The sequence below is a fragment of the Pieris brassicae genome, chromosome 3 (assembly GCF_905147105.1).
Source record: "Pieris brassicae chromosome 3, ilPieBrab1.1, whole genome shotgun sequence".
Lineage (NCBI taxonomy): Eukaryota > Metazoa > Arthropoda > Insecta > Lepidoptera > Pieridae > Pieris > Pieris brassicae.
Window position 1 is genome coordinate 5,860,637 of NC_059667.1, and position 27,873 is coordinate 5,888,509.

Here is a 27,873-nt window from a genome sequence, read left to right on the forward strand (position 1 = left end):
TTTACGCAGCATATTCTGTAATTGACAATAATGACGTAAACATTTACGTTCTGTGGTTGTGAATATCAATCTGTGTGAAAGTGTTTACTGTTTAGTTTGCAGTATCTGGTATTTGATATGGCTTAAAGGTCTCGTTACCAGGCCATAAAATTATTTAAAAAAAAATGGTATTTGATATTATCAAAATTTTTAAGGCCCTTCATTTAATTAACAAACAGTATATATGCCGTATATTTAGTGGCATGCTTTCAAAAAAATGATGTCTCTCTTATTTAGTGTTATCTATTAAATAATGTTAAGATCACGACACACCACATCGTATTTTATACTAAAATAAATTTAAATTTTAAATTATATTTGAAATTTTAATTTTGTAACTAGAATCATGAAACCCTGTTTTTCAATTGCTCTGAGGCGATTTTGTTCTCAAAGAACTGTCCCTCAAGTCTGCGTAGTAGGTGCAGGACCAGCTGGTTTCTATGCTGCCATGCATTTATCTAAGAACCTCAGGCCAGTTAAAATCGACTTTATCGAAAAGTTGCCTGTGCCTTTTGGATTAATTAGGTAAGTTTTGCGTAACATGTAATAGTTTAATTTTGTTTTGTACATTACATTATTTATATTACTACAATTTTTGTGTTCGTCATTTTAGATATGGAGTGGCACCAGATCACCCAGAAGTAAAAAATTGTATTAATCAATTTACTAAATTAGCAAACCAAGAAAATATTAGTTTCTATGGAAATATAACATTAGGCAAAGATATAAGTCTGGATAATTTGAGACAACATTATGATGCAGTTTTAATTGTAATTATTGCTTATTTAATTAGTTAATTTAAAAATAATTTGACATATAATAACAAATTTATTGATTTTAGACATATGGTGCAGAAGAGGATAAAACCTTAGGTATTCCAAATGAAGATGCACAAAATATAATAGCAGCTCGTAATTTTGTTGGTTGGTATAATGGACATCCTCGTGATAAAGATTTAAAAGTAAAAATATATTTATATATCTATATACATTTTCAAAATATTGATATTTTACATACATATAATTGAAATTATTAACAGGTAGATCTCTCTGGACGCACGGGAACTATTATTGGTCAAGGAAATGTTGCATTAGATGTAGCAAGAATACTCATGACACCAATAGACATACTTAAGAAAACTGACATAACTGAATTTGCACTACAGGCAATATCGGAGTCAAAAATTAAAGAATTATACCTAATTGGAAGACGAGGTCCTCTACAAGTTGCATTTACTATAAAAGAGTTAAGGGAACAATTGAAATTACCTAACTGTCTAACAATTTGGAGAAAGCAAGATTTTGAAGGTGTTGCTGAAGCAGTTGTTAACCTTCAGAGGCCTCGCAAGAGACTAACTGAGCTCATGTTGAAATCAATGGACAACGAATGTTCACAACCTGGATCGTATGAAAAGTATTTTCGACCAATATTTTTTAGGAGTCCTCACAAATTTTTAGTTCATAATGATAAAGTTAGTGGTATTGAGCTGACATGTAATAAATTATTTGGTGACAATATAGAAAATCAAAGGTGTATTACAACAGAAAATAAAGAAACTATTGATTGTGGTTTAGTTTTTCGGAGTATAGGATATAAGAGTATAAAGGCAGATAATGGTTTATCTTTTGGATCTAGTGGAAGTGTTGTCAATGAAAATGGAAGAGTGTTAGATAATAAAGGAAGAGAATTTGGACAATTATATGTTGCTGGATGGTTGGGTACTGGACCAGTGGGTGTTATAATACATACTATGGGAAACGCATTCCAAGTGGCAATAAATATTTGTCATGACCTAAAGAATTGTGAATCGTCTAAGGATGGTTTTAAAGGTTTGAAAAACAGTCTTAAAAATGTTAACAGTCCTGTTGTAACTTGGCAGGGATGGGAAAAAATTAATAGGTTTGAAATTGAGCTGGGTAAAAAACTTGGCAAACCTCGAGAAAAATTAACTTGTATTAGCAAAATGTTAGAAGTTGCTGGAGAATAAAAACTAAAGGCCTGTATTCACTTTGATAAGTGATTAGTGCAAGTAGTGTCCAATTATTGTTTAGTGGCTCTGTTTAGTAAATTCAGTAGTCTGTAGTAGCTGTCAATCAGCAAGTATGGATGAACATTGAGAACCGTGCTTGCAATTGGAAGAATTATTGAAAGAAGTATTAAATGCGGTTCTTCTTCCAGAAGTATTAAAACTTCTTCAGTTTCGGAAGCTGAACTTCCAAGAAAAGGCGAACGACCAAGAAAAGTATGGGTTCGAAAATCGATTAATAGAAGACCCATTCATGGCGCAAACTACCAACTCTTTTAGGAATTGGCAGTTGAAGATACTACGGAATATTACTTATCTCTCAGGTTGACCGAAGAGTCCTTTAATATACTACTAAACCCCGACGCACCCGTCATACAGAAAAGCGATACATTTATGAGATCTGCTTTACATGTAAAAGTAAAATTGCACGCTATTTAATACTTATTGACTGATGGAATTAGTTTCTTTCGCGTCTTGCAACACCTATTCCGAGTGACGAGACCGAGAACCTGTAACATCATATCCGAAGTATGCGATAAAATGACATGTTTTGACAGACACGATGCGAGTGAGGGAAGGGAGGGCGCACGCGACGTCACTACTCGCAGTTCACTCGCAAAAAATAGAACACGCTTCTAATCACTTTACTACGCAGGCAACTAATCACCTACACTAATCAGTCGCCGGCCACACTTGTTTTCTACTAATCACTTGCACTCGCACTAATCAAAGTGAATACAGGCCTTAAAAGTGCAATGAAGGCTTACGAAAAAAGTCAAAGAAGTTAGATCATTTTACATAGTTAAGCTATAAGTACTGTAAGAATACATTTTATATGAAATTTTTTATTTTTGTTATAAATAGTTGAATTTAAAGAATTATATAAAATAAAAAGTTAAAAAGTTTTATCAATCTTATTTAAATCTCATGCTTGTATGTTGCTTAATCACAACTCTAAAAATGCATTCGGTGACTACTTTCTAATCCCTTTATTCATAAGAAAATACTCACGAAGAGTACTCACGTGATCTCTTTTCATAAAAGATTGCAATTAGACTGATTTTAATTATTTTTCAAATAATATTAACATTCACGCATTCGTCTTATTACTTAAATATATATGAGATTTTAACTAACTCACAGGAAAAAGTCCCATTGTCTTAATGATAAAAATATGGTTTGATATTTGAAACTATTAGAAAGAGATTAAAACAACGTAAATGTAAGAAAAGCTGTAAAAGAATAACAGAAATTAGCATACTGGTTAGCGAAGAATGAAAGAAAAACAAGATGAAAAATCTGGAAGGATAAAAAAATATAGTGCGTGTAGTCTCCGCGTGGAAGAATTGAAACTTCGTAATGTGAATATGAAAATAGGAAGAGATATAAATTGATTTTTAGTGAATCATATTGTCTTTCAGACAAACTTTATTAACTTTACATTGCTTACAATTGATCGTATCTTTAAATTATCGTTTTCGAGTGGAGAAATATCCAAATCTATAATATTTACAATGGGAATTGGGATTATGATAACTAAAGTGATATTAGATGTACAAAATGTTTAAGTTGAGAGTTCTATTTTTTCCGACTCACTCTCTCTCTCATGCTTTGGAATATTGAACACTACTCGTTACTATACTATGCGCATGCGTAAGAGTGCCACGCATTCACTCTCGCTCTGTCTCTTTCATACCCCTCACTTCAAAAGGCTCTAAACGAACTTTATGCCAAAAAGGACTTTTAGTATCTTATGTCTTTCTTTCTCACCAGTTTCAGTTTTTTACGACTTATCCCATCTAATGTTTTTGTATGTGTAAATTTGTATGAAAATTACAGTTCATGTTGACAAATTATTATACAAGTTTAGTTTGGGACTTTCTATATACAATACTGTAAGGGCATTTTGACTAAGGCCGAAGATACATAACAATATGAAAACCTACTACTAAAAAAGCTACTCATTTTGACCAAAATCGATACAAATACATAAGATGGGATAAGTCGTAAAGAATACTATACTCAAACTGGTGAGAAAGAAAAAACACTTATTGTACTGCGCAAGGCAAAACAACTAGGAAATAAAAAAAATCAAAACTGTATAGAAAGAAGCAGGTAAAACAGGAGGAAAAGGGAAAGATAATATTAAATTAATTCATTTTTAGTACATCTTATGTAATGAAAAAAAGAAACGAAAATTTAACAGACTCGTTACGGTAAAGAGAAGATAGAATATGTGAGGATGATATAAAAAACGTAGCTGGTTCAAGGCTAGAGAGCGCCAAGATTTAGATGAGGCCTTTTCGAAAAACAAGCAGTAAATAAATAAATAACCGTTTGCCGATAGATATTAAGTATGTATAGGGACTAAATATTATACTACTTTGGGCATATTTACTTTATATTTAGCATGTAAGTTAAACTGCATTAGCAGGCATTTTATTTTTAATTCTATGAAACATATACTATTATAATTTAAAGTATGTAATGAAATTTTGATTGAAAAATTAATATTTTTAATTCACTTGACGTTACTCGAGATCTTCATTAATACATTGCTTTATCTGTAGTCAAAAATACGATGTTTTATAATAGTATTATATTGTTGATTCAAAATTGTGTTAAGATTAAGATTCAGTACTAATAATTATATAAATAGCTGATTTTAAGTAAATAAATTAATATAGATTAATTCTAATGTCATATTAAAAAATAAAAATTTTGTATGGCAACATTTTGTGGTATACCAACACAAAAATAAAGAGCGGAATTTTAACTTTTTGGTACTTCCTTTTCTCTCGTGTTCTTTTGACAACACGAGGTTATAATTTGTAAATTGCAAAAAAGTACGTAATTTTATTAAAATTTCTCAAATTTTAAGTGTGTTTTAATTTTATAAAGTGATACAACTAATTGAGTGTTATAATTTTAGGCATTTACAATGGCGGAAGAAAATTGGAACGAAGACAACATGGAGACAGGCGGCGTGGCCATCGATAACATGCCGCTGCCCCAAGCCGCTGATATTCCCGAAATCAAACTATTCGGAAGATGGAGTTGTTATGATGTCCAGGTTTCCGATATGTCACTTCAGGACTATATCTCTGTTAAAGAAAAGTACGCTAAGTACTTGCCCCATTCTGCTGGTAGGTATGCCCACAAACGATTCCGTAAAGCTCAGTGTCCAATTGTTGAGCGCCTTACCAACTCTTTGATGATGCACGGACGCAACAACGGCAAGAAGTTAATGGCTGTGCGAATTGTCAAACACGCATTTGAAATTATCCACCTTCTAACTGGTGAGAATCCATTACAAGTTCTGGTTACTGCCATCATTAATTCTGGTCCTCGGGAAGATTCAACTAGAATTGGTCGTGCTGGTACAGTACGTCGTCAGGCCGTGGATGTGTCTCCACTCCGTAGGGTGAACCAAGCTATCTGGCTGCTGTGCACTGGTGCTCGTGAGGCTGCCTTCAGAAACATTAAAACAATTGCTGAATGTGTTGCGGATGAACTTATCAATGCGGCTAAGGGTTCATCTAATTCATATGCTATCAAAAAGAAGGATGAACTTGAGCGTGTTGCTAAATCCAACCGTTAATTAATTCTAAGAACAGGACTTAATAAACATAAAATGCTAATATTGTGTTTTATTTAATTCACAATAATTTTAAAAATAATTTAATATGTTAGTATTTTCATGATACTAAAAATTCGTATTTTAATTATTTAGAAATTTAGGTTAATTTTCACGTAGTAAACTTGAGAAAACCTATATATATTAACTCATATCCGATACAGATGTATATTGTAGATTAGGAAAAATAAGTTATTTTAATACATTAATTAAACTAGTTTAAACAGGCAATACAAAAAAAAATATCCATCTCGCTTTTTGATATACCTTACATAAACAATTTACTTTCTTTACAGTTCAAATGGCAATTTGTACATGAAACATACATTATTTCCTAAAATCTTGAATCATTTTATTTGATCTGAATGGTAGTGAAAGAAAGTATGCTTTCTAAAATAGGTCCAGTCCTCATTAGTTCTAATATATTATTGGTATGGCTTAATATATTTATTTCATTATATTAACATTCCTTTACTAGTCAAAATAGTACTATAAAGCTAGCCTATAACTTAAGTAAAAAAAAAATTAAACATAGGATAGAAACAAGACATATATATATAGGTAGATAAAATTCAACAATGAATTTTTTTCAATTTAATAAATACAAGAAAGTATGCCATACATAAAGAATAAAGTTGCTATGTACACTGCCCATATATGAGAAAACTTATGTATCAAATATCCATAGAAATACATAAATATTATTGTCTTATTTGAATTTTTAGTAGTTACTTTTATTTCCAAATATAACATTTTTGTAACATACCTTATGCTACAGTGGAATGAAAAATTTATGTTCTTCTATTAATTATGTTTAAAATAAATAAATAGAATTCCAATTATTTAGGTATAAGTGTTTTTTTTGTTATTTATTGTTAGAGCAGTGCTGGCCTAGTGGCATCAGCGTGTGATTCTCATCCCTGGGGTAGTAGTACCGATGCCCAGCTGTGCACCAATGGATTTTCTATGTGCCCATTACCATCCGCTCGAACAGTGAAGGAAACTGGCATGCCTTGGACCCAAAAAATCGAAAGCGTGCGTCAGGCACAGAAGGCTGATCACCTACTTGCCTATTAGATTATCAAATGATCATGAAACAGCAGTTGTAGCACCATTGATTATTTTCTAAGTGTTTTTTTACACATATTGTATAAAAAGTAGATGAACTACCTTAAATATTTAATATATATATATATTATAGTTGTATATTGTCTTATTATAACTTAATCTTATTACTATTAATTATGGTATTTGCTACTTTTACGTTTTTATTATTATTATTTAGAAAATCGAAAATAGTTTCGGGTATAAAATAATTTTAAACCTTATAGTTAAGGAACGGCTATATAACAGAATAATATAAATAAATATTCGTATATTATCGACAACTTTCTAAAGCTAGAAATCAATTTTTGACTTTGGAGTTTGGAATTTGGATGATTCCCATACTTCGATCAAATACTCTGTGTCTGTGAGGTTTATTGATAACTTAATATAATACTGTGTAATTTTATGGTGCCGTCCTGTAGATAATAAATATGTTTCGATGCTAATATTATAATGAGGAAAGAATTGTATGTTTCCAACTATTACATTAAAAATCTGCTGGATCGATTTCAAAAATTAATTCACGCAAGATTTTCCTTGAATCGCTTATAACTAATAGCTAAGAACCACATAGTATTTGTATTAGCCAAAATAATAAATAAATAATAAAATAAGAAAAATAAGCGACGCTTTTAATTAGAAAAAAATACTTATTTATTATGTTGTATTAGTTTAATTATTACAGTAATCCTTTGATCTTAAGATTAATCTCTTTATCAATTTCAGTGGATGGATTCTATAACATTATTAACAAGAGTTAACAAATCAAAATGTATTGACCTATATTGATTAGCTTACTTTTTATCTGTCAATCGAGAAGTGACAATAGCATATTTTATGACGTATACACAGCTTCAGCTGTTCACTTCAGTTCAATGTAAATTGTAAATTAAATGCAAATGTAATTTAGTTTGCCAACATACAAAGTTATTTTATGAAATAAATATATAAAAATCGTGTTTTAATATAACTTATAAAACATGATTCATAGTTTATTCATTATAAACCCATCTGGGTGAGTTTTAACTTTGTTATTGAAATACTTTATTCAGTTTGTGGCGTTTTCGAAATCCCTTATTTAACGTTTTAATGTTGATGTGTTTCAGGGATGTTTTTCTTGAAAAACACTGGAGAAGCGTTATACCTCGATCTGTTTGTGATTATTATCTTGAAGCGCAGAGAGCCTCACCAAATGTTCGTTCCATTTTAATACAATATTAACATACCAGCTACTTCTCTAATACAGTAACAGTTTACACATTTGTTAAACTGATATGGAGTAATTAATATAAATCCATGATCTATCAATACCAATACACTACTTATTAACATAGCTCAATTTAATGAGGTATAATTGGAAATTTTCAGGATGTCCCACCAGTTTTAGCAGCTCCTCACCATTATTTAATATCAATTCAAAGAGGTGGGGTAGCACTTGTAGCTGTGAGTAAGCAAGAGGTTGCACCGCTTTTTGTTATTGAATTCTTACACAGGGTAGTTGATACATTTCAGGTAAATGATAATAAATCAAAATTAACTTTGTAAATACCTTATACTTCTTTATACTTCAACTGAGAACTGTCTTTCACTTTCAGGATTATTTCTCAGATTGTACGGAGACTATTATAAAAGAGAATTATGTTGTTGTGTATGAGGTAATTATTTTTAAATGCTAATCATTTCATACTAAGTACAATTTCTCCTAAATAACTTCCATATTTCAGTTGTTGGATGAAATGTTAGACAATGGATTCCCCCTAGCGACTGAGAGTAATATATTAAAAGAACTCATTAAACCACCAAACATACTCCGAACAATTGCTAATACTGTTACTGGTAAATCAAAGTAAGTGCTACTTTTTTGAGTATGTATTATGTTCATGAACCTCCTAACTTTTTAGACATGTGAAAGACAAATTTTTAGGGTCTTTAACGAATTACTAACAACTTGTTAGTATTGGGTTTTTTAGAAGTAATGTATAAGCCTCTGTGGAATTTGTTAATCATTAGTGATGAAAATAAAAGCTGTCTGTGGCATGCTTATTAGGCAAGGTGGTGTCTAGCTTTAATGGGATTGTCCTTTTGCATGAGATGTTAATACTCAACCCTAATCTTTTATCCTGTATTGAAAAAAATCCCTTAACAAAAAAGTCTTAAGTGAATTTTGGTACATCTATACTGCTACATTTTTCTATCTATCTATCCAGCTTTTTATATTAATTTATGTTCTTGGCTCAATTATAAGACTCCTAATATTTATTTCAGTGTGTCCTCAATATTGCCATCTGGTCAGCTCTCAAATGTACCATGGCGTAGATCCGGTGTCAAATATGCTAATAATGAAGCATATTTTGATGTTGTGGAGGAAGTTGATGCTATTATTGATAAAAGTGGAGCTACTGTTTCTGCTGAAATACAAGGATATGTATGTGAACTAAATTATTTTGTAAAAAACAGAAAAAAATAATACATTTATTGGTATATAAATATGGTAAAATATTATGTAGCTAGTGTGAGTAGACCTTTTAATTTAAGGTTAGTAAAACTAGAATGTGTCTATCAAACAAAAAAAATGTGTAATACAAACAAGTGAATGGAAGAACACATAACCACAAACTATACTATTTACACTTGATAAAAATATTGATTTCAGGTTGATTGTTGTATTAAGTTGAGTGGAATGCCAGATCTAACTTTAACATTTGTGAATCCAAGACTATTTGATGATGTATCATTCCATCCTTGTGTTAGATTTAAGAGATGGGAGGTAAGGTATTCTTTCACTTGAATAATTAAAATAAATAAACATTATATAATATATTTCTGTAAAGCACTTGATGATGCTGTAATGATTATAAATTTAAAAGATGTATGGATGTGTGTCGGACTCAGTTTCCGCACTTAAACTCTCAACTCAGATCCATTAGATGTATATTTTGTTAAAAATTTATTAGTCTTGTAAAAAATATATTTATTTAAAATTATGATTTCAATAATTATTAATATATCACATGATTAAAATTATTGTCTAGTAAAATTATCACTGATATATACAGAAATGTGTCAACATGTGTGTGTGTATGAGAACAATTTTATTTTTATGTTTAATTAGTATTTATTTTGGGAACAAATTATTCACTCTTCTTTATTTCCTTATTTTTAGTCTGAAAGAATCCTTTCTTTCATACCACCGGACGGTAACTTTAGATTAATGTCGTATCACGTAGGCTCACAAAGTGTGGTGGCTATACCAATATATGTCAGACACAATCTTGTACTAAAATCCAATGGAGATCAGGGAAGACTTGACTTGACAGTTGGACCGAAGCAAACAATGGGACGGACCTTAGAAAGTAAGTTGATTTAATTTAATCTCATTTCATTTGTTTTATTACTAAAGCAATTATTTATACTTAAAACAAAATTCAACACATTTGGCATTTCATATTAAACTACAGTATTGAATGATTTTAGTCTAAATGTATTTTTAGATGTATCACTTGAAATCTGTATGCCGAAATGTGTGTTGAATTGTTCCCTGACCGCCAATCAAGGAAAGTATTCCTATGACCCCGTCAGTAAAATTTTGATATGGGAAATCGGACGTGTGGAACTGCCAAAATTGCCTAATATTAGGGGAACGGTGAGTATAGCAATTATTAGCATTTAATTTATTTTTTAATTAGTACATATAAAAACCGTTAACATAAAGGATTAGGGACGCAAAACGCTTTTTTATATAACAAGCGATTTCTAAGCGATAAATTATTTTTCTATTGTTCCCTTTGTTTTGAATTAACATGATACTGGTTTATATAAGTTAGTTTTATATATTAGATTTTTTTGCATACTTAGTGGACTTAAAGACGGTAATTAGTATATTATCATATAGATAACCTAGAACCAAAGTAGGTACAGTTTTAATACGCAATGTCATGTAACTTAATAAATAGGAAAATGTCAACTCAATACAGAAAGTGAGTGTCTTATCTTAATTCTAGGTATCGGTTGTTTCTGGAGCAGACACAACAGGTGCAAATCCAAGTATCAATGTACACTTGACGATACCGGCGTTCGCTGTAAGCGGCTTGCGTGTGAGTCGTCTAGATATGTATGGAGCTAAATATAAGCCATTTAAGGGTGTAAAGTACGTCACTAAAGCGGGAAAATTCCATATACGTATGTGATGTAAATAGTTTTCTTAGATTTATAAGCCTAACGTTGTATTCAAATTTAATTCATACATTAACGTCATTAAAATTGTGAAACACCAGTACTAAAAATATATTGTGTTTTCTCGTGTTAATTGACTGACTTCAGAAGAATGTTCTTGATAAACATTCTAGATTAAAATTAGTCGAGTCTCAAAAGTGCTGGAAGTCTTAACATTTACACTATAAAAACCGTTCTGTAAAGTACTTTAAATAACGTAGGAAATTAATGCAATAATTATTATTTTTTACTTGAACACTTGACTGAATTTTTATTTAATTTTCAACAGAATTGAGACATTGCTTTTATACTTTTCTGCTGCTATTTCAATATTGTAATGAGATCTGATTAGCTTAAATTTTTTTTACACGATTTAAAAAGGGACATTAGTACTAAGCATTTTCTGTTAAGTAAAACAGTATTGGGGTTAAGAAATCTTTTTCCAAAAGTCGAATCGGAAATCATGACTAATAAATATGCAAATTAATGATCCCTTCATTAGTGAAGATAACCTTACGCCTAGAAAAAAATACGAAACAGTGGCACGACTTGGTGTCTAGTACATTAAGCCTCTTACTAACTAACTCCTTAGCATAAAGAATTTGTGTAGTAAACTTTACAAATTTCGTAAAACACTAGCTTCCCCTGCGAACTTCGTTTCGCATTTATATGATTTTTTGCCCAGCCTACTTTTTGAGTAGCTACATACTCATGGAACATTTTTCTGTGATACCCCATTGAGACTGATCGCTTTTCCAAAATAATTTTTTTTTATTTTTCTCTCCATTAAAACCTTCAGAGTTCAAGCAAGAAATTTAAAAAAAATACTCGAATTAGTCCGGCCTCGGGTTTTGAACGTATTTTATGATTCATTTTTAGATATACAATCAAAATCTGTTACAACGACATGAAAGGGACTACTCATATTTGCTCGTAAAAACAGCCGATGACACTTTTATCCGCCGGGACCTTTGATTTTGGTCAATATAACCGGTATGTTGTTAAATCGATGTCGTCGTAAACGGTTTTGACTGTATATATATTTGAATAGAGATACTTAATGAAATAGGCAATCAGGCTCCTCAATAGTTCAGTTTTAATTTCATTAGTTAATAATATTAGTGTAGAATTCAGGGTCTTCCATACATTGGGCCCGTGCAATTTGTTATCATTTTATTCAATTACTGTGTAAATGTTATTATAAAACTTATGATAGTGAGTTTTAGAAGAATACTTGATAAGGATGGTCTAATGCATTTAAAAAAATGTATATACTTTGCACTAAGTGGTGGCGTAAGAAATGTTATGTTCATTTAGTATATAGTTCATATTTAAAGTGGATTGAAGTAATGACCATCGTTCTTTAATTATTGACGATTGTTTTAATATTAGTAATAAATATAAATTACCGTTAGATATATAGAAAATTCCCTTTTATTGATTCAAGTTGAATGTATAAACATTTAGGCTATATATCTTATGTTGAATATATTTTTTTTCATATAATTGTTTTCTTTTTTCAATTTGATACAACTTTTCTAATTCTTTAAAAATATGCGAACTCCTGTATAGAGGCAAAATCTTTGGCAGGTATTTCTGAATATACCAAGCATATTTAGATTAGTTTTCTTCGTCATATGGTCGAACGTGTTTCGTTTGTTCTATTAACACTTAGAAAGCTTGCGATAGCGTCGCTGGCTTTTTGAAAATGGTGTAAATATAAAATCTTCCAATACTACAATAAATTGGTTTATTTGATAAGTTCTTAACTTTAACGAGTTACCTACATAATGTGTATTGTGACCCGGTTCCACATTTCGTGTAACATTGATATGATTTGATAATCATGCGTGTAATGGATTTGATACGTGCATTATGGTGGATAGATTTGACGTGAAATAATGCGTAGAAATTGTAACATATTTCACAGTTGACCGAGTTAAAGATAGTGTAAAGAACGTAATATATTGAATATTTATAATTTGATAATCGTGGTATCGAAAAAAAAATACTGGTTAATTTTTACACTATTATTTAGTAAATAAAATGTAAGCAAATAAAAAGCATAGGCTAGGATATATTATTTGAACATTTGTATTTTCTAATGACGTTATCCAAGTCCCTTTAATCTTGGCTATACATTGTGTAAAGCAGCGTGAAGTACGAATACGATTTTGTAAGAATCTGAAAATAATAAAAGTTTTAAATACAGAAATATTAATTTAAAAAATTATAAATGCAGTTTTATCTTACAGCAGAATAGGTAATAAGTGATATTTTGGTGAAACCCATAGCTGTAAACGCAATGGGCTGTTGAGCTCTGAAAGGAAAAAAATCTGCTGAATTATTCTAGAAGTCTTACTGTTTTGTTCGGAATCAGACAACAGACCACCAACTTCAACACTACACAAAACAGATTTAATAAACCATTAGCTGTAGGATTAGATTACTTCAACTGGTAGTCGCTACTTTGTAACTGGTAAGTTGTATTAAATATGTGGTAATTGCAGAGAAACAAAGGAATTATAAGGTAAGAAAAAATGTAAGCCCCCTTTGTTGGTTGTCTTACCTTTGTATTAGAATTGCCAAAATTCGTCTACATCGGGGACGTAACGTGTACCAATTACTGTTGTAAGCTGCCTCTGCTACTTTCGCATTCTGAAATAATTTAACATTTTGTAACATGTAGTTTTAATTCTGTCCGTATAGTTAAAGTACAAACCTCTTGTATTATATCATCTCCATACCAACATAGTAAACCAATTTGAATTAGTGATGCGCCAAAAAATAACTTGTTGCTCAATTCTAACGCTGGCTCTATTAACTGTAAATAATCTTATATGTTTTTAGTTAAGCTTGAAACAAATGTTATTATTGAAGCCTTACTACTAAATATGGCGCCTTAATTTATTGTTAAGGTTTAGATTTCGTCATAGGTACTTCATAAGAGCAAACGTCTAACTTGAACACGGGAAAACTTTGGAGGTTGTTTAACTAAAAATTATCTACTAAAAGTTAAGTTTTCAAGGTAGTTTTTTCATTTCATTTATACGTACGACTATGGTAAAAAGGACACAGCAGATGTTACAAGAGCTTAAACAAATATTGATGAGGTTGACAAGAGTAAAGGCACTCTCTAAATCTTTGTAGTATCTGAAAATTCAAAAGGTTACATATACACAACTTAGAGGATTTAAGACTACTTCCTGAGATTTCTACGGTAACGATTTTAGTCAGTTTGAAAGACAAGTCCGACAACAACTTGCCAATAAAGAAAAGCCAGTAAATAAGCCCAGGGTCTTAATAATATCATAATTAAGTCAAGTTTGCTAGAAGTTGTATAGTATTTTCAGCAACTTTATATGGTATGTTAAAACATAATAGTTTACGGGTAACTGATTTGGGTAGAAGCTCTTTAGGTTTTATATATAATATACTTGATATGAGGCTCACGATATTTGAATTACTGTATTAGATTTTAAGTGAAATGTCTGCCGCTGCCTGGGTTACTATTAGTTTTATCTCAATTTGTATTTTCTTTACTACTAAGGAGTTGTAGATATATTTACTTTCAATCTACTACCGGTATCTATATGTAATATTTTAATTTCATCAGGTAATAAAGATGTATCTAAAATATTTTTAAATGTAATGTGTTTTATATTTATTGTCTAAGTGCGTTTTATATATAATGTGCATTTGAATACTTCTAATACTCACTGAATAAGCTTCTGGTGTAATTGTATACAACCAACAACTTCACGGTAATTTTCTTGGTCGGTGCCATTACTGTTGCCTAGACTGAATAGACGTTGTTGTAAAATTTTCAATAGTAGGATGATGTGGTTAGACATTCCCGTAAACAAAAGGTCAGTACTTATCATAACCCATACGCAGGATTGTCCTGTAATATGTACATAATAAAAAGAACCTGTTTATGATATTTTGATTATTATGATTTATTCTGTATGTTATGGTTTTTATAAAAATACTCATTTCCGTGTTGTTTTTGGCGATTAATGATCACCATAAAGTAAAGTTGTAATTTCTAAAAAAATTAGATAAATCTGTTTTATTTTGAAACATTACAAATTCTACTTACCCGAGAAAATTTCGAATATGTACATCGATACATGTTGCCATTTCTGTTTATAAATGTCGAAGGGATACCATGATTTCCAAACTGTTTTGATCTCATAAACTTGGCCTCGGATATGGTAGAATAAGTATAAACATAAAGGGGTAATGTTATAAAAACTTACACCTGATTCATTCAAGCCAAAATACCCTAAAAGTTATATTATATGTTAATAAAGGCCGTTTATTTTCCTCGGTTTTTGCTACCAATTGTCTTGTATTCCTTAATTTCAACCAAATGAATTATTTTTCTTTCTGACCTTAATTTTAGTTTTGAGCTTTATATCAGTCGATTTATTATTCATGGTTAGTAATTATACATTTCAGATAAATCATTACTTTAATTTTGGTCTTATACACATACGTAGTCAGTGAAGAAGTTTCTAACGTCAAATGACCAAGATTATTGGTTGGTATTTTGTACCCACTGGAGCGTATTTAAATATATAATAATAGTCTGATAAAACTTCGGACTTTTTAATTTAAGTTTAGTGCTTACAGCTATGCATGATCCGGAGGGACTTAAGGCTGTTACTCTTCAAAGTCTGTGCTTCCTTCGCAAGTGGTGGCACCGGCCATATTGTCGCCAAGTCATCCAGTAGTTGTGCAAGTACTTTTCTTTTAAAACAGAGCACAGTGAACTTTGTAATACCTTATGAAAAGTAATATACAATGATATTTATATAACATTGCACTTACACAGAAAAAATATTTACATACATAGGTTGATGATTAATTGTTAATTATATTAATGAATGTTTGGATTCAAAAGAACATTTGTCTGATGATTTCACACAACTTATTGCCTTGATTTGTGACCATTATAGGTAATTTTGCACTCTCATATTGAGCAATCCATAGCTATACAAAGTAGGCACATCAATAGGAACGTATTTGATCTTAGGAATCTATTTTTGTTACAAAGTAACGGCCACCATCCTTTCTTTGTGATACGATAATTCGAATTTCGTTGTTAATTTAAGGCATAATGGCTTTATTTTCCTTTATAATTCAGCCCTAAACTATTATTGTTTCCTATCGTTAGGCACTCTCTGGAGTATATGCCATGTGCGTAAATAGGAAGCAAGACATCACAACCAAATAAGGCTACATTAGGCCGATACAAACGGGTCTCAATTTGTATACGTTGAGTTCCAGCTCCTATTCAAATACGATTCTGAATACTATGTTTTTAAATTATATTATTTAAAAAAAAACTTGTGTTCGTTTAATATATTGGAATATAGATGGAATTCTTACTCAAAATTCCGTATCCAGCCGTGTGTATCAAAGGCACCACATCTTCGACCCGCGGCGAATTTGTTGATGTGACATAAAGGAATGATAATTCAGTAAAAACATGAATAGTGACGTATATAACGGTTACTGTAAATGTTATTTTCTGAATAATAATATCAGATAAATTCGTCGGTTTGTGCAACGTAAAACCAATAAGTTTCATAAAGAAAATGCAAAGCTTTAACGAATCTTTTATTTCTTGTTTCGCCGTGTCTAAACCCATTTTATATGTTAATAACTATCCTATTACTGGTGTATAGCGAATGATTAGGAAGAAAAAATATCGAACCTCTTATACTTTCCAAACATATTTGAATAATTGAGGGCAGTTTTCCTACAAGTTTTCCTAAGTTTCAATGAAAAGTCGTGAATTGATTGATATGCAACGCCCCGCTAAATAGGGGATTCCTTTGAAAAACCTGTCCATATTTAAATATAAGGAAAACTCAAGTTTAAGTGAAATATTTATTTTAAAATAATGTGTCACATTATTCTATATACGTGTTTTGCAAAATTAGTGTCTAGAAGAATTATCGGTTGAGGAGGAAGCAAGGTGTACTGATCGTCCAATCTAAAACATCCCCGACCAGTCTAACCACTGGCTGGCTGGCCCGAACGCCCCAGTGGCTTGGGTTGAGAAGTTGTATATTTCCTTAGCGGCCGGAATTACTTCGTTATCGCGTTTCAGGGTCATCGCAGTAATTAGTAAACTTGTAGGTGTCGCTACATGGTTCACATTTAGTTGCTTTTTTACTGATGTTTGTTAATTTCGATACTTTTTCTTACTTACAAATACAGTCAATTTAATAAACATATTTTTTTTTGTAGAAAGAGTCAGTGGATTAAGTTTTGTGTTAATTTTGTGCACAAATTGTTATAGTAAAAAGGGTATCTTCGTAACTTAATCTTCACTATACATTGTGTAAAGTAGAGTGAAGTATGAATATGATCTTGTAAGAATCTGTAAACAAGATATATTTTAAATGTACTGAACTTAGTTGCGGCATCCTTCACTCTTGTCAAATACAAACGTGTTTCACAGTCGGAAGCTATAAGCTAGCGGTAAGTCTCGACTCTGAATGTTAGGCTTAAAACGTATAATATATACAGAATTTGATTTGATTATTGTTACATTAAAATTGATGTATCTGTCCCATTACGGATATTCACCGTCAGTTTGCTTCATCGGCAGTTTTAAATTTTTGTGAACATCGAATAGAGTACAGAGAACCTTTTATTAATTTTACACGTATTTTTTAAAGAAAATTGCTAAACTATATTTGTTATTATAAAAAAATCTTACCGCAGAATATGTAACTAGTGAAATGTTGGTGAAACCCATTGCGGTAAAAGCTATTGGCCTTTGTGCTCTGAAACATACATTAACGATTATCGACAATATTCTTGCAATAGTGTTATTTTAGCACCACAATGCACACAGGTGAGAGTAATTTGGAAAAAGTCGATGCGAATATATGCATTTATTTAGGGGAAATAATTGAAACCAGAAGAAATAATATGGGCAAATACTAAAAGAGGGTTAATTGTGAAGTTGTTCTACTGCTTCGGACATTTAATAGCTAATAAAGAATGCATGGGCAAAGCAGTGGACCGAAGAGTTACAAATACTTGGAAAAGATACTGGTCACTGTCAGAAGTAAGGAAAAACAGAAACTTGAAAGTGTTTACAAGAGAAAAGTATTTAATGCCTGTATATTACCGTGCCTGATATACGATTGTCAAACCTGGTCAATCACTGATAAACAAGACAACAAACTAAGAGTACGGCATAATAGTATAGAAAAGAGTGTTCTAAGTCTGGAATTACAAGATAGAGTAAAACTAGAAATCAAAAACATGACAAAGTTTAGAAATGCTATTACTTCTAGGAAAAGATTGAAATGGAAATGGACAGGACACATTCTTAGAGAAGATAAGGATAAATGGACGAAAAAAGCGACGGAATGGCTGAAAGAAAACGAGGAAGACAAATAAAGGGATGGGAAGATGATGTGTGAAGAGCAGCTGGTCCTATGTGGCTAGAAACAGAGAAGAGTGGAAGTCTTAGAGGAAGCCTATGTCCAAGGACCAGCTGTATAACAGAAATTAACCGGCTTGCCGATTAGTTATTAGTATTTAATTTTTATTATTAGTGTTATAGAACTTAACATTTTTATGTATTAGTATAAGTAATTACAGCAATAAAGGTTATTATTATTATTATTTGTGAAATTCTACGCTGCAGCTTGTGTTCTGGTTCAGTAACCCATTCTTCTAGAACTTCAGGTCAGGTAGGTAAGAACATAACGGTCTTGTTGGATAATAATTATATGGATAACTTGCAATGAAAACTAAACTTTCATTTTTTTTCTTGTCTTACCTCTGTATTAGAAATGCCAACCTTCGTCTTGATGAAGAATTAAGGTTATACCAGTTGCTGTTATAAGCGGCTTCCGCTATATTCGCATTCTGGAATGGATAATATACAAACTTTAGGACAAGGTTAACTGTGAGAACACTTACACTTATTACAACTGATGTGACCGCGATCCAAAATACCGTAATTCTACCATGGCCGATACAAGATATATTTAAAAAAATAAATCAATGGCGCTGCAACCTTTTCAGGTCTGGGCCTCAAATTTCTGTATCTGTTTCATGATCATTTGTAAATTGAATAGGCAAGTAGGTGATCAGCCTTCTGTGCCTGACGCACACCGTCGACTTTTTGGGTCTAAGGAAAGCCTGTTTCCTCACGATGTTTTCCTTCACCCTTCGAGCTAATGTGAATGCGCACATAGAAAGGAAATCCATTGGTGCACAGCCGGGCATCGAACCTACGACTTCAGGGATGAGAGGCGCACGCTGAAGCCACTAGGCCAACACTGCTCTATATATCTTTAAGATATATTTACTGAAGAAAAATTATACACACCTCTTGTATTAAATCTTCACCGTACCAACAAATTAAACCAATTTGAATGAGGGACGCACCAAAAAACAATTTGTTGCTCAGTCCTAATCTCGGTTCTATTAACTGTAACAAATGTAAAATTACTTATTCCTATTCAGAAGGGCCATAATAATGATGCCTTGATAATATTAAGAAAGTTCTCCAGACCGAATTCACCACGGCATGTTATCTCTATTAAGACTGACCGCAGGAGTTATTCGTGCATGAGTGTGTGCGCAGGCGGTGCTCTCTATATGTCTCTCACAAATATCTCAATGCAGTGGACGTTCTCCAAGGAAATGAACCACCAACCTCCTATTTGAGAGGTATCTGTACTAATTAGAAGTTTTCTTGTTACAGAACCGCAATGGCATTTTACATATTTTTTGCCCCTAGCTCTAGATACAGGCATACTAACTACTAAAACAATGAGGTAGATATATATACATACCACTATTACGAAAAGAACGCAACAGATGTTAACAGAGCTTAGACAAATGTTTATAAGGTTGACGAGAGAAAAGGCATTTTCTAAATCTTTGCAGTATCTGAAATTTATCAGATTAATTATAAGTTTAGTACAAGTTTATCAAAAATGCGACATAGACTAATGAGCGAGTAAACTCTTGGCTTGCATATAAGAGCTGGTGTAAATAATTACTAGCTCAACTATGTATTATGTTTTGCATTGCTACGAGGCCGCAGACGTCCCTCCGTCAATATTCCAGCGATTTCGGAGCCAACAGACACTGCTAGTGTCGAGAGTATGAGGCCGGGTGGGATGTCTTTGATGCCGTGCAGGATGGGACGGGCTTTGGTGTAGAATGCTATTTGTGTTGACGCTACATAAGTCCCGTCTCACATCCCTTTGACAAGCACAAAAGCTGGCGCGGCCGCAGAGCAATTTGAAAATAAAAAAGGTCTTTTCTCCAACTGATTTTGTTCCCTTTGTTGTAGCAACTCTTGGACCATGAAGTTCCACTCCACGGGCGGTCATTAAAGATTTGAGTTGGCGTCTGGATAGTACTGGTTCCGCGGTAAAAGTGTATCAGTATCGCAATACGGAGAGGAAATGCATCCAACATTTAAGGTACACTGCCACTGGGACCAAAGTGTTTAAAATATTTTTGTTTTCTATTTATCCATTTTTAATTATTATTATTATTACAATGTAGGTTAAGAATATAGTAAATAATCTTTCATTAGTCACTTTAATTAAAGTATAATATTGTGCCATCCTTTTATGGTTAAAATAATAATTGCCGCGTATAAGGTGTTGATGTTTGTTAGGAGGTGTAATGAATTATAACTATTACTTACTTAATCAGCCTTTGATGTAGTTTGATACATTCAATAAGCTTCTTGCCATCCTCTTCACTAGAGCTTTCAGTTCTGCCTAGATTTCTGAGCCGTTGTTGTAAAATTTTTAATAATAAAATAATGTGGTTGACCATTCCAGTAAACAAAAGGTCAGAACCAATCATCGCCCATACACATGATTGTCCTGAAATTTATTTTTAAACCCCGTATATATTGTGCGATATTGTTTTATTATTACTTTGAATTGTATTGTTCGATTTATATATATTTTGTCTTCTGTGTGTGATACAATAAAACGTTATGTTATACAGCGTAAGATATATTATATCTGTGATGGTAACGTGATGGTTATTCGTGAAGGTATGATAATGACCGCTACCCACGGACATCAGCGAACCTACATTTGTCTTGGATGCACTACCTTTAAATTTAAAACTCAAACCTTTAGATATTTGTAGGATGGCTTTTGGAAACACCCAACATTACAACTGGGTTTACGACGTATTCGTATAATTGTTTTACTCTAGGCTATAGCTATTCGAAAGACTGAATACAGTAACATTAACAATGATTTGCTTACCAGAGAAAATCTCGAATATGTAAATTAATATATGAATCCATTCTTGTTGATATATGTTGAAGGGATACCAAGATTTCCAAACTGTCTTTATGGCATAAGCTTGTCCGCTTATATGGTAGTATATATATAAACCTATAGGGGTTATAATGTAAAATAGTGTGCCAGATTCATTTAAAGCGAAATACCCTGAAATCAAAATAAAATGTCTTTATACTATATATGAGAACCCCGTGCATAGAGCAGTCACACTCTGCGTCTATTTTGGTGCTACTATTTTATAGCAGAATTTTAACATTTTGTGCTTTGGTGTTCTATATGGGTCATATATATAACAACCTACATCCTACTACATACTTATTTCTAATAAAAAAATACTTACAGCTGTGCATAAGACGAAGGGTCCGCAAATTGCTATTCTTCAAACTCTGAGCTTCCTTCTTAAGAGGCGGTACCGGCCATATTGTGGCCAGGTCACTCAATAATTGTGCAAACACTTTTCTTTTAGAACATAGTACAGTGAATTTTAATATACCTTTTGAATAAAGTGTTTAAATTAATTTCAAGTACATAACATGATAGTTTCTAATTGTCTCGAGATCATGCTCCGATCTAGTAAGTGTAAGATCAAGCTAAGAAATGCAGGCGAGTTTTGTAATTAATAATAATATAGATTTTAAAGTAATGCTAATTGTATCGCAAGTACACATTTTATCGATCTCATTTGTAGATTCGTTATGAGATTTAAAAAACATAAATAATTTCCTTAATTTAGAGTAACTTGTCAATGGTACATATGAAAAGAAAATCCTCTTACCCAATGTTCCATAGCCAACTATGTGAAGTAAAGGAACTACTTGATCAACCTGTGGCGTAGTTATAGATGTAACATAAAGACACGCCAATTCACTAAGAACGTGAATAGTGATGATAACAAAGGTGGCAATAAATAAAAATTTTTGAATCACAGCATCGGATACAGTTGCTGCTTTATCTAACGTGAAGCCAAGAAGTTTTAAAATAGTATTGCTAAGCCTAAGCGAATCCTTTATTTCTCGTTTCGCCAGAGTTTTATTGTCCATTTTAAACGATTTTATAGCTTACAAATTCTTCGTTGTAATACAATTGAAAAGGAAAAGCTCTTTTATATTTTACAAAACCTGAAAGTTTTATGTTAGTTTACTAGAAGTTAATAGAAAAGTGTTATATTGATTAGTGAGGTACGCCCCCATAATTAAAACAAGGTGTTCTCATATATTGGTTATTTTTAATACGAAATAAATATAAATATAAAAAAGCTATTGGAATTTTCAGGACTTGGTACTCTATTGGCTTTGTGGTGTCATTCAAACGCCAGCAGAACGTTATCTGATTTATATTCTTCTTCTGTTCTTATGTCTATAGAATATTACGTACATGAAAATGATCAAATGGAGAACTAAATGCTCTACAATAAGTGATACACAAGTTTTATAATATTGAATTTAATTTGACATGTATACGATAGAATAGTTACTAAGTTATAACGTAAAAACCCAGGGTTTATAGGTACAGATTTTCTCTCTTTTATTCGGAATAAATTTAGTTGACTTATTATATATATTAACGCCCGTTGATGCTTCTACTCAAAACCATTTCTTTATGACCCTTGGTTTTTATTGTACAAAGTATAGAGCAGGCCGAAATAGGAATATGCTCGTGTCATTATCTGAAACAAATAATCGTTATTACACTTATACACTTGCATACTAAAAATATTTTTGAAGAATATTATCATACAATATCATCAATACATATGTGGTAATGTATTATTCTAATTTTGTGCAAAAAGCCTTATTTCGCATTAGGGTAACTATGACTTATTTTAAATGTTACAATGCTACAAGGCACGCCAATGCGTTGCTATTTTTTTAAATTTATTACTATACTACTACTTACTACTCTGCTATGTTTAAACTACTTACCGCCGTATATGTCATTAAGGATATATATGTAAAATTCATAGCTGTGAATCCTATGGGTTTTTGTGTTCTGCAAAAGGGGAATATAAAATGACGTTCATCGCAAGTCGATTAGAATCAATGGTTTAAATGATAATGATACAAATATAAAGTAGAGAGACAAGTCTACTTATATGTATTGTCACTTATAAGTTTCGAATGTAGAATTGGCATTAATAACATTTATTAAAAGTATTAATTCGTTGTTTTTAAATCGGTTGTACTTTTAAAACTGAATGATGTATTTTCATCAAGAAACCCTGGAATATGAAATTAAATTCATGCGTTCATGAAAATTAAGAATTTAGTTGACTTACCTTTGTATCATTAAGAGGAGTGCACGCCTACATCGTGGCGTCATTTCATACCATCCGCTGTTATATGCCGCTATTGATATGTTTGAGTTCTGAAATACAATTATTGTTTTATAAAACTTTTTAGCCGACTTATCAAACCTGAGGGTCAGAAGCTGAAGGAATAAGGTAGTAAAACAATTAGAAACATCTCAGTATTTTTCGTATTCTTTAAAAGTAAAGATTTAGCCTCTTGAAGCAATCAGGTAAATGCAAAATAATGTTTTTAACATAATTAAAGATGAGGGCCCCATTACATTTAGGTGTCGATGGAGAACAAATGACTGTAGAAAGAAGAACGTAAGAAAATTTAATGGTTGATTATACACACCGCATGGATTATGTCTTGTCCGTACCAACAGAGCATTCCAACTTGTAGTAAAGCCGACACCAAGAAAAGTTTGTTACTAATCGCCAGGAAGGGATCCAAAACCTGAAATTTTTAACACTACTTTTATATGCATTGAGTATGATGCATAATACCAGTACAATACGTGGTCTATAAAGAGGTCTTGATTTCGATTACATTTTTAAAAGTAAAAAAAGCCAACGTTTTGATTGGTTCTACGTAGTCAATAAAAAAACTTTAGGGTTAGAAATTTTTATAAAAATATTTTATTTTACGTAATTGTTACAATAGTATATTATTTACTGTGTGAAAGTGTAAATAAGATACTTACCAATATGGTAAAAAAAACGCAGCATATATTGATTGAACTGACTACAATGTTTACTAAATTTATGAACGAAAAAGCTTCCCCAATGTCAAAACAATATCTAAAAAGTTGGAGAATTTTAGTACATCTGCCTAAAGTATAAAAACCTTTTTTAAAACCATGCTCCAACACAATCGGGACTGAACTTTTTTTGACGGAATTTTACGGCAAAAAGTATTAGATAATTTAGAACTCTTCAATTAACACAATACCTAATTAAACGTTGGTGCAGTTTTATACAATTAACAATTTCTTGATGATATTCCTCCTCTGATTTATTTAAAACTGTTAATGATTTAAGTTGGCTTTGAAGAAAATGTAGTAACAATACAATATGGCTTGCCATTCCCGAAAATAATAAATCCATACTTAATGTTATCCACACACACACTTGACCTGAAATAAAGTTCAATACAATGAATCTTGTATTCGTTCACGTTAATTTTTGGGGTTTTTAACAATATTCGAGTTTATGTAGTTGTGAGAGTGTTTCCGAGTAATTTATTTCTTTTATTTAAGCAATTCAGCAGAACGAGCCCTAGCAAATGTCTAACAAGCATATCTTTTGGGAGCGCTACCGAGATATCCCGATTAGCCAGCAGATTAAGCGACCATATACATCGAAGGGATCCTAATCATATTCCCAAGCAGGCGCTTGATTGGAATCCGCAAGTAAGGCGGAAGCGTCGTACTTTTGCAGATGAGGCAAAGAGAGTCGAAAAGACTTGGAGTGAGGTGAAATACGAGGCTCAAGACCTAACGCGATGAAAATTCACTGTGGACGCTCACTGTCCTATCTAGGGAACATTAACTCAAGTAAGTTATAAAAAAAATACGTTTCATAAAACAATTGAAATCTGAACTGGATTTCTTTAAGTAAATAATTAAGATAGCGACGAGACAATTTTTGAGCGATATATTAGTTATGTTGTAATCACAATATATATTGTAAGTAAGGTAGAACTAATGTATATTTTTTTTATAAAAATAATTTCTTATTATAAAGGAGATATTAGCCTAACGATAGAAAGAACTGGGCAAAAGCAGTAATGACATAAGTGTATTTTTTATTTAAACTAACGTAACAGGAAATTTTTATAATTATCGTTGTCAACGGTATAACATTGCGTTTATGGAGAAGTACTTAGTATTAAAAATAAAAACACTGATTAAGACTGAAAGTAGAACGAAAACGGTTACAAAGATATTTTAATTGCTTATTTTTATTTCAAGAATTTAATACCGAATCACCGAGTGAAAAAAAGTTATAGCTTGATTGTAATATGTGTGAAAGAAAATCAATTTATAATACACATTTTGACTTAACTAACTACTGGTATTTTAAACCGAGTTTTGAAGTTTAAATACCTTACATACCCATTAAAATTTCGAAGAGGTAAACAAAAAAGTGAGGAACTGGTTGTGTTTTGTCAAAAGGATACCAGGATGACCAAATGGTACCGATTTGAGATTCTTCACCATTGTATCGGCGATAGTAGTGCTTACATATCGGTGTCAGATTATAACCCCACACGCCGAATATGTTAACTGCGAAGTACCCTAAAAAATGTATATTTTATTTATTAAGCAGATTGACGGCACAATATAGAAATAGATGTAAATATATAACCTTGTCGGCAAATTAAAAATCTTCACATTTAGCTATTATACCAATTATTTTGGTTGTAGAACAAAAAAGAAAAAAGAAAATTTAAGTAGTTGACAATGGATCATCCATCACGATCGAAATAATTTTGTGTCAAAGCTCTCCTTGCTGCCACTCGTGGGGAACATATCAATATATTATAACATATAAATACATAAAGAAAATCGCACGCACACTATACTTAAAAATAAAAATAATGTGTAATTAATCTTAAGTTAAGTAAATAATAGGTTTCTGAAGATTTCAAATTAATTTTTATTTTGTCGCAAGAAATTCTATAATGTTTCATTTTCTTTGTCGTGTGTTTGTTATTTTTAAAAACGTTAACGAAATTTGTACTTACAAGCATGAACTCTGCGCAAAGTACTCAAACTTTTGTATTTGGACCTTTGACTTTCAGCCGTTAGTGGAGGCACAGGCCAAATTTCAGCAAGTTCGGTCAGCAATTGTTGAAACACAGTTTTCTTGTACCATAATACACACGCCTTTATAGCACCTTTAATTTACATAAGTTATAGTGCCATCTAAAATCTTTTAATATAGATTCAGTTATGGGTTCGAGAATTTTTTTAAACGTTAAATCAAGTAGATATGTTTTAAGGAAATATATACTTGCTTATATCGAAAACAGGTAGTTCAGAATGTAAAAAAATGTCGTTAAATTCACTGAGCATCAAAATATCACGAATATAATAAAGATAAATTCAACAAAACCTAGTATTGTCTTTTGTTAACATAGCTTTTACACATTAAGAACACACTTTATAAACGGATTGAAGCTATGTATTATTATTATTAACTTATAATTATTTACTTAATTTTATATTTAAAGTCACCGTGATCACGCACGCGATTCGTCGGAAAAATTTATATTTAAATAGCTTCAATCCGTTTAAAAAGTGTTTTCTCAACAAAACCTACATAAAATCTTGAAGGGTAAGTGGTCTGTACAATTGTAAGTTTTTTTTAACTTACTAAGTATTGCATAGCACTGTGTATGCAAGAGCGGCACGACATTCTCAACAGAAAACGGTGTAAGCCCTATATTAACTGCATCTGAACTCGCGTGGAGAATAATAAACGAAATGCTTGTGAAAAATACAGCATTTTTAAAGGTTCTTACAAACTTATTCTTAGGAGTTGTAAATGATACACCAAGACAATGTGTAGCAAACAAACTAAACTTTAGAGATTCACGAATTTCCCTTTTGGCAATATCGAGTGGCGTATCCATGGTAAATGGGTGAGCGTACTGTCCAAATTTTTGGTTATATACAAAGGGAATAGAATAAAATATTTATATTTTGTATTCAACCTTTATTTCAAATTAACAAGTGTAAAGTTGATATGTTATTAAAACAAGTGTGTAAATTCCCTCAAAGTATTTTAAATTACATGTTGTAAAGATAAAGTTTCGTTTTAAATTACAAGGATTGATTTCATGGTATCCGCCCAACTGTAGAACTAAAGCAAGTAGTAATGTTATATATATATTCCGAGTTTCAAAATTAGAATAGTAGGATCAGTGATGACATACGATTCTCAAACCGGAGGTTGTGTATATAAAACTTGGCAGTACATTAATATATTTTCTATCTATATACCATTAACAACGACAGAAAAAATATATGGAACCAAGCCCTCTTAACAAAGAAGTCACGCATACGAGAATACTGTCTCCGATTTAATCGATAATTTTATATGTTCGCAGTGTGAATTAGAATTCAAGCAAAAGAAAACTCTATGTCGATTTTGCTGTGTCATATGTATTTAAAAAAAAAGAATTGCTAAGTTACATAGTGTTGCATTACTAGTGATAACTGTTAAGATA

The 27,873-nt window shown here is 31.6% G+C and overlaps 3 protein-coding genes across 5 annotated transcripts; 2 read left to right on the plus strand and 1 right to left on the minus strand.

The window, feature by feature from the left end:
* Window positions 1-201: 201 nt before the first annotated feature.
* On the plus strand, window positions 202-5,706 carry LOC123706985 (40S ribosomal protein S5). 2 transcript variants are annotated; one of them, XM_045656695.1, is made up of 5 exons: window positions 202-564; window positions 653-809; window positions 881-1,000; window positions 1,079-2,011; window positions 4,998-5,706. In XM_045656695.1, the coding sequence occupies exons 1-5, from the start codon at window positions 386-388 to the stop codon at window positions 5,664-5,666; spliced, it is 2,058 nt and encodes a 685-aa protein (XP_045512651.1). In that variant the 5' UTR covers window positions 202-385; the 3' UTR covers window positions 5,667-5,706. The 2 variants fall into 2 exon arrangements, with proteins under 2 accessions (XP_045512651.1, XP_045512650.1); XM_045656694.1 differs by lacking the exons at window positions 202-564; window positions 653-809; window positions 881-1,000; window positions 1,079-2,011 and adding an exon at window positions 4,801-4,911.
* A 1,985-nt stretch (window positions 5,707-7,691) lies between these two features.
* Window positions 7,692-12,527, plus strand: LOC123707340 (AP-3 complex subunit mu-1). Of its 2 annotated transcripts, XM_045657332.1 has the most exons (10): window positions 7,692-7,824; window positions 7,916-8,003; window positions 8,178-8,321; window positions 8,405-8,464; window positions 8,534-8,655; window positions 9,075-9,234; window positions 9,463-9,576; window positions 9,973-10,162; window positions 10,301-10,452; window positions 10,811-12,527. In XM_045657332.1, the coding sequence occupies exons 1-10, from the start codon at window positions 7,790-7,792 to the stop codon at window positions 10,994-10,996; spliced, it is 1,251 nt and encodes a 416-aa protein (XP_045513288.1). In that variant the 5' UTR covers window positions 7,692-7,789; the 3' UTR covers window positions 10,997-12,527. The 2 variants fall into 2 exon arrangements, with proteins under 2 accessions (XP_045513288.1, XP_045513289.1); XM_045657333.1 differs by lacking the exon at window positions 10,301-10,452 and having other exon boundaries at window positions 10,811-10,948.
* A 618-nt stretch (window positions 12,528-13,145) lies between these two features.
* LOC123707762 (odorant receptor 4-like) lies at window positions 13,146-27,276 on the minus strand. Its single transcript, XM_045658100.1, has 16 exons — window positions 27,222-27,276; window positions 26,386-26,538; window positions 25,754-25,936; window positions 24,589-24,772; window positions 24,341-24,437; window positions 23,992-24,093; window positions 23,625-23,713; window positions 23,272-23,338; window positions 22,954-23,015; window positions 22,125-22,216; window positions 20,731-20,914; window positions 19,862-19,958; window positions 13,744-13,845; window positions 13,591-13,679; window positions 13,275-13,341; window positions 13,146-13,205 (listed from the first exon to the last, which is right to left on the minus strand). The coding sequence occupies exons 1-16, from the start codon at window positions 27,274-27,276 to the stop codon at window positions 13,146-13,148; spliced, it is 1,683 nt and encodes a 560-aa protein (XP_045514056.1).
* Window positions 27,277-27,873: the final 597 nt, after the last annotated feature.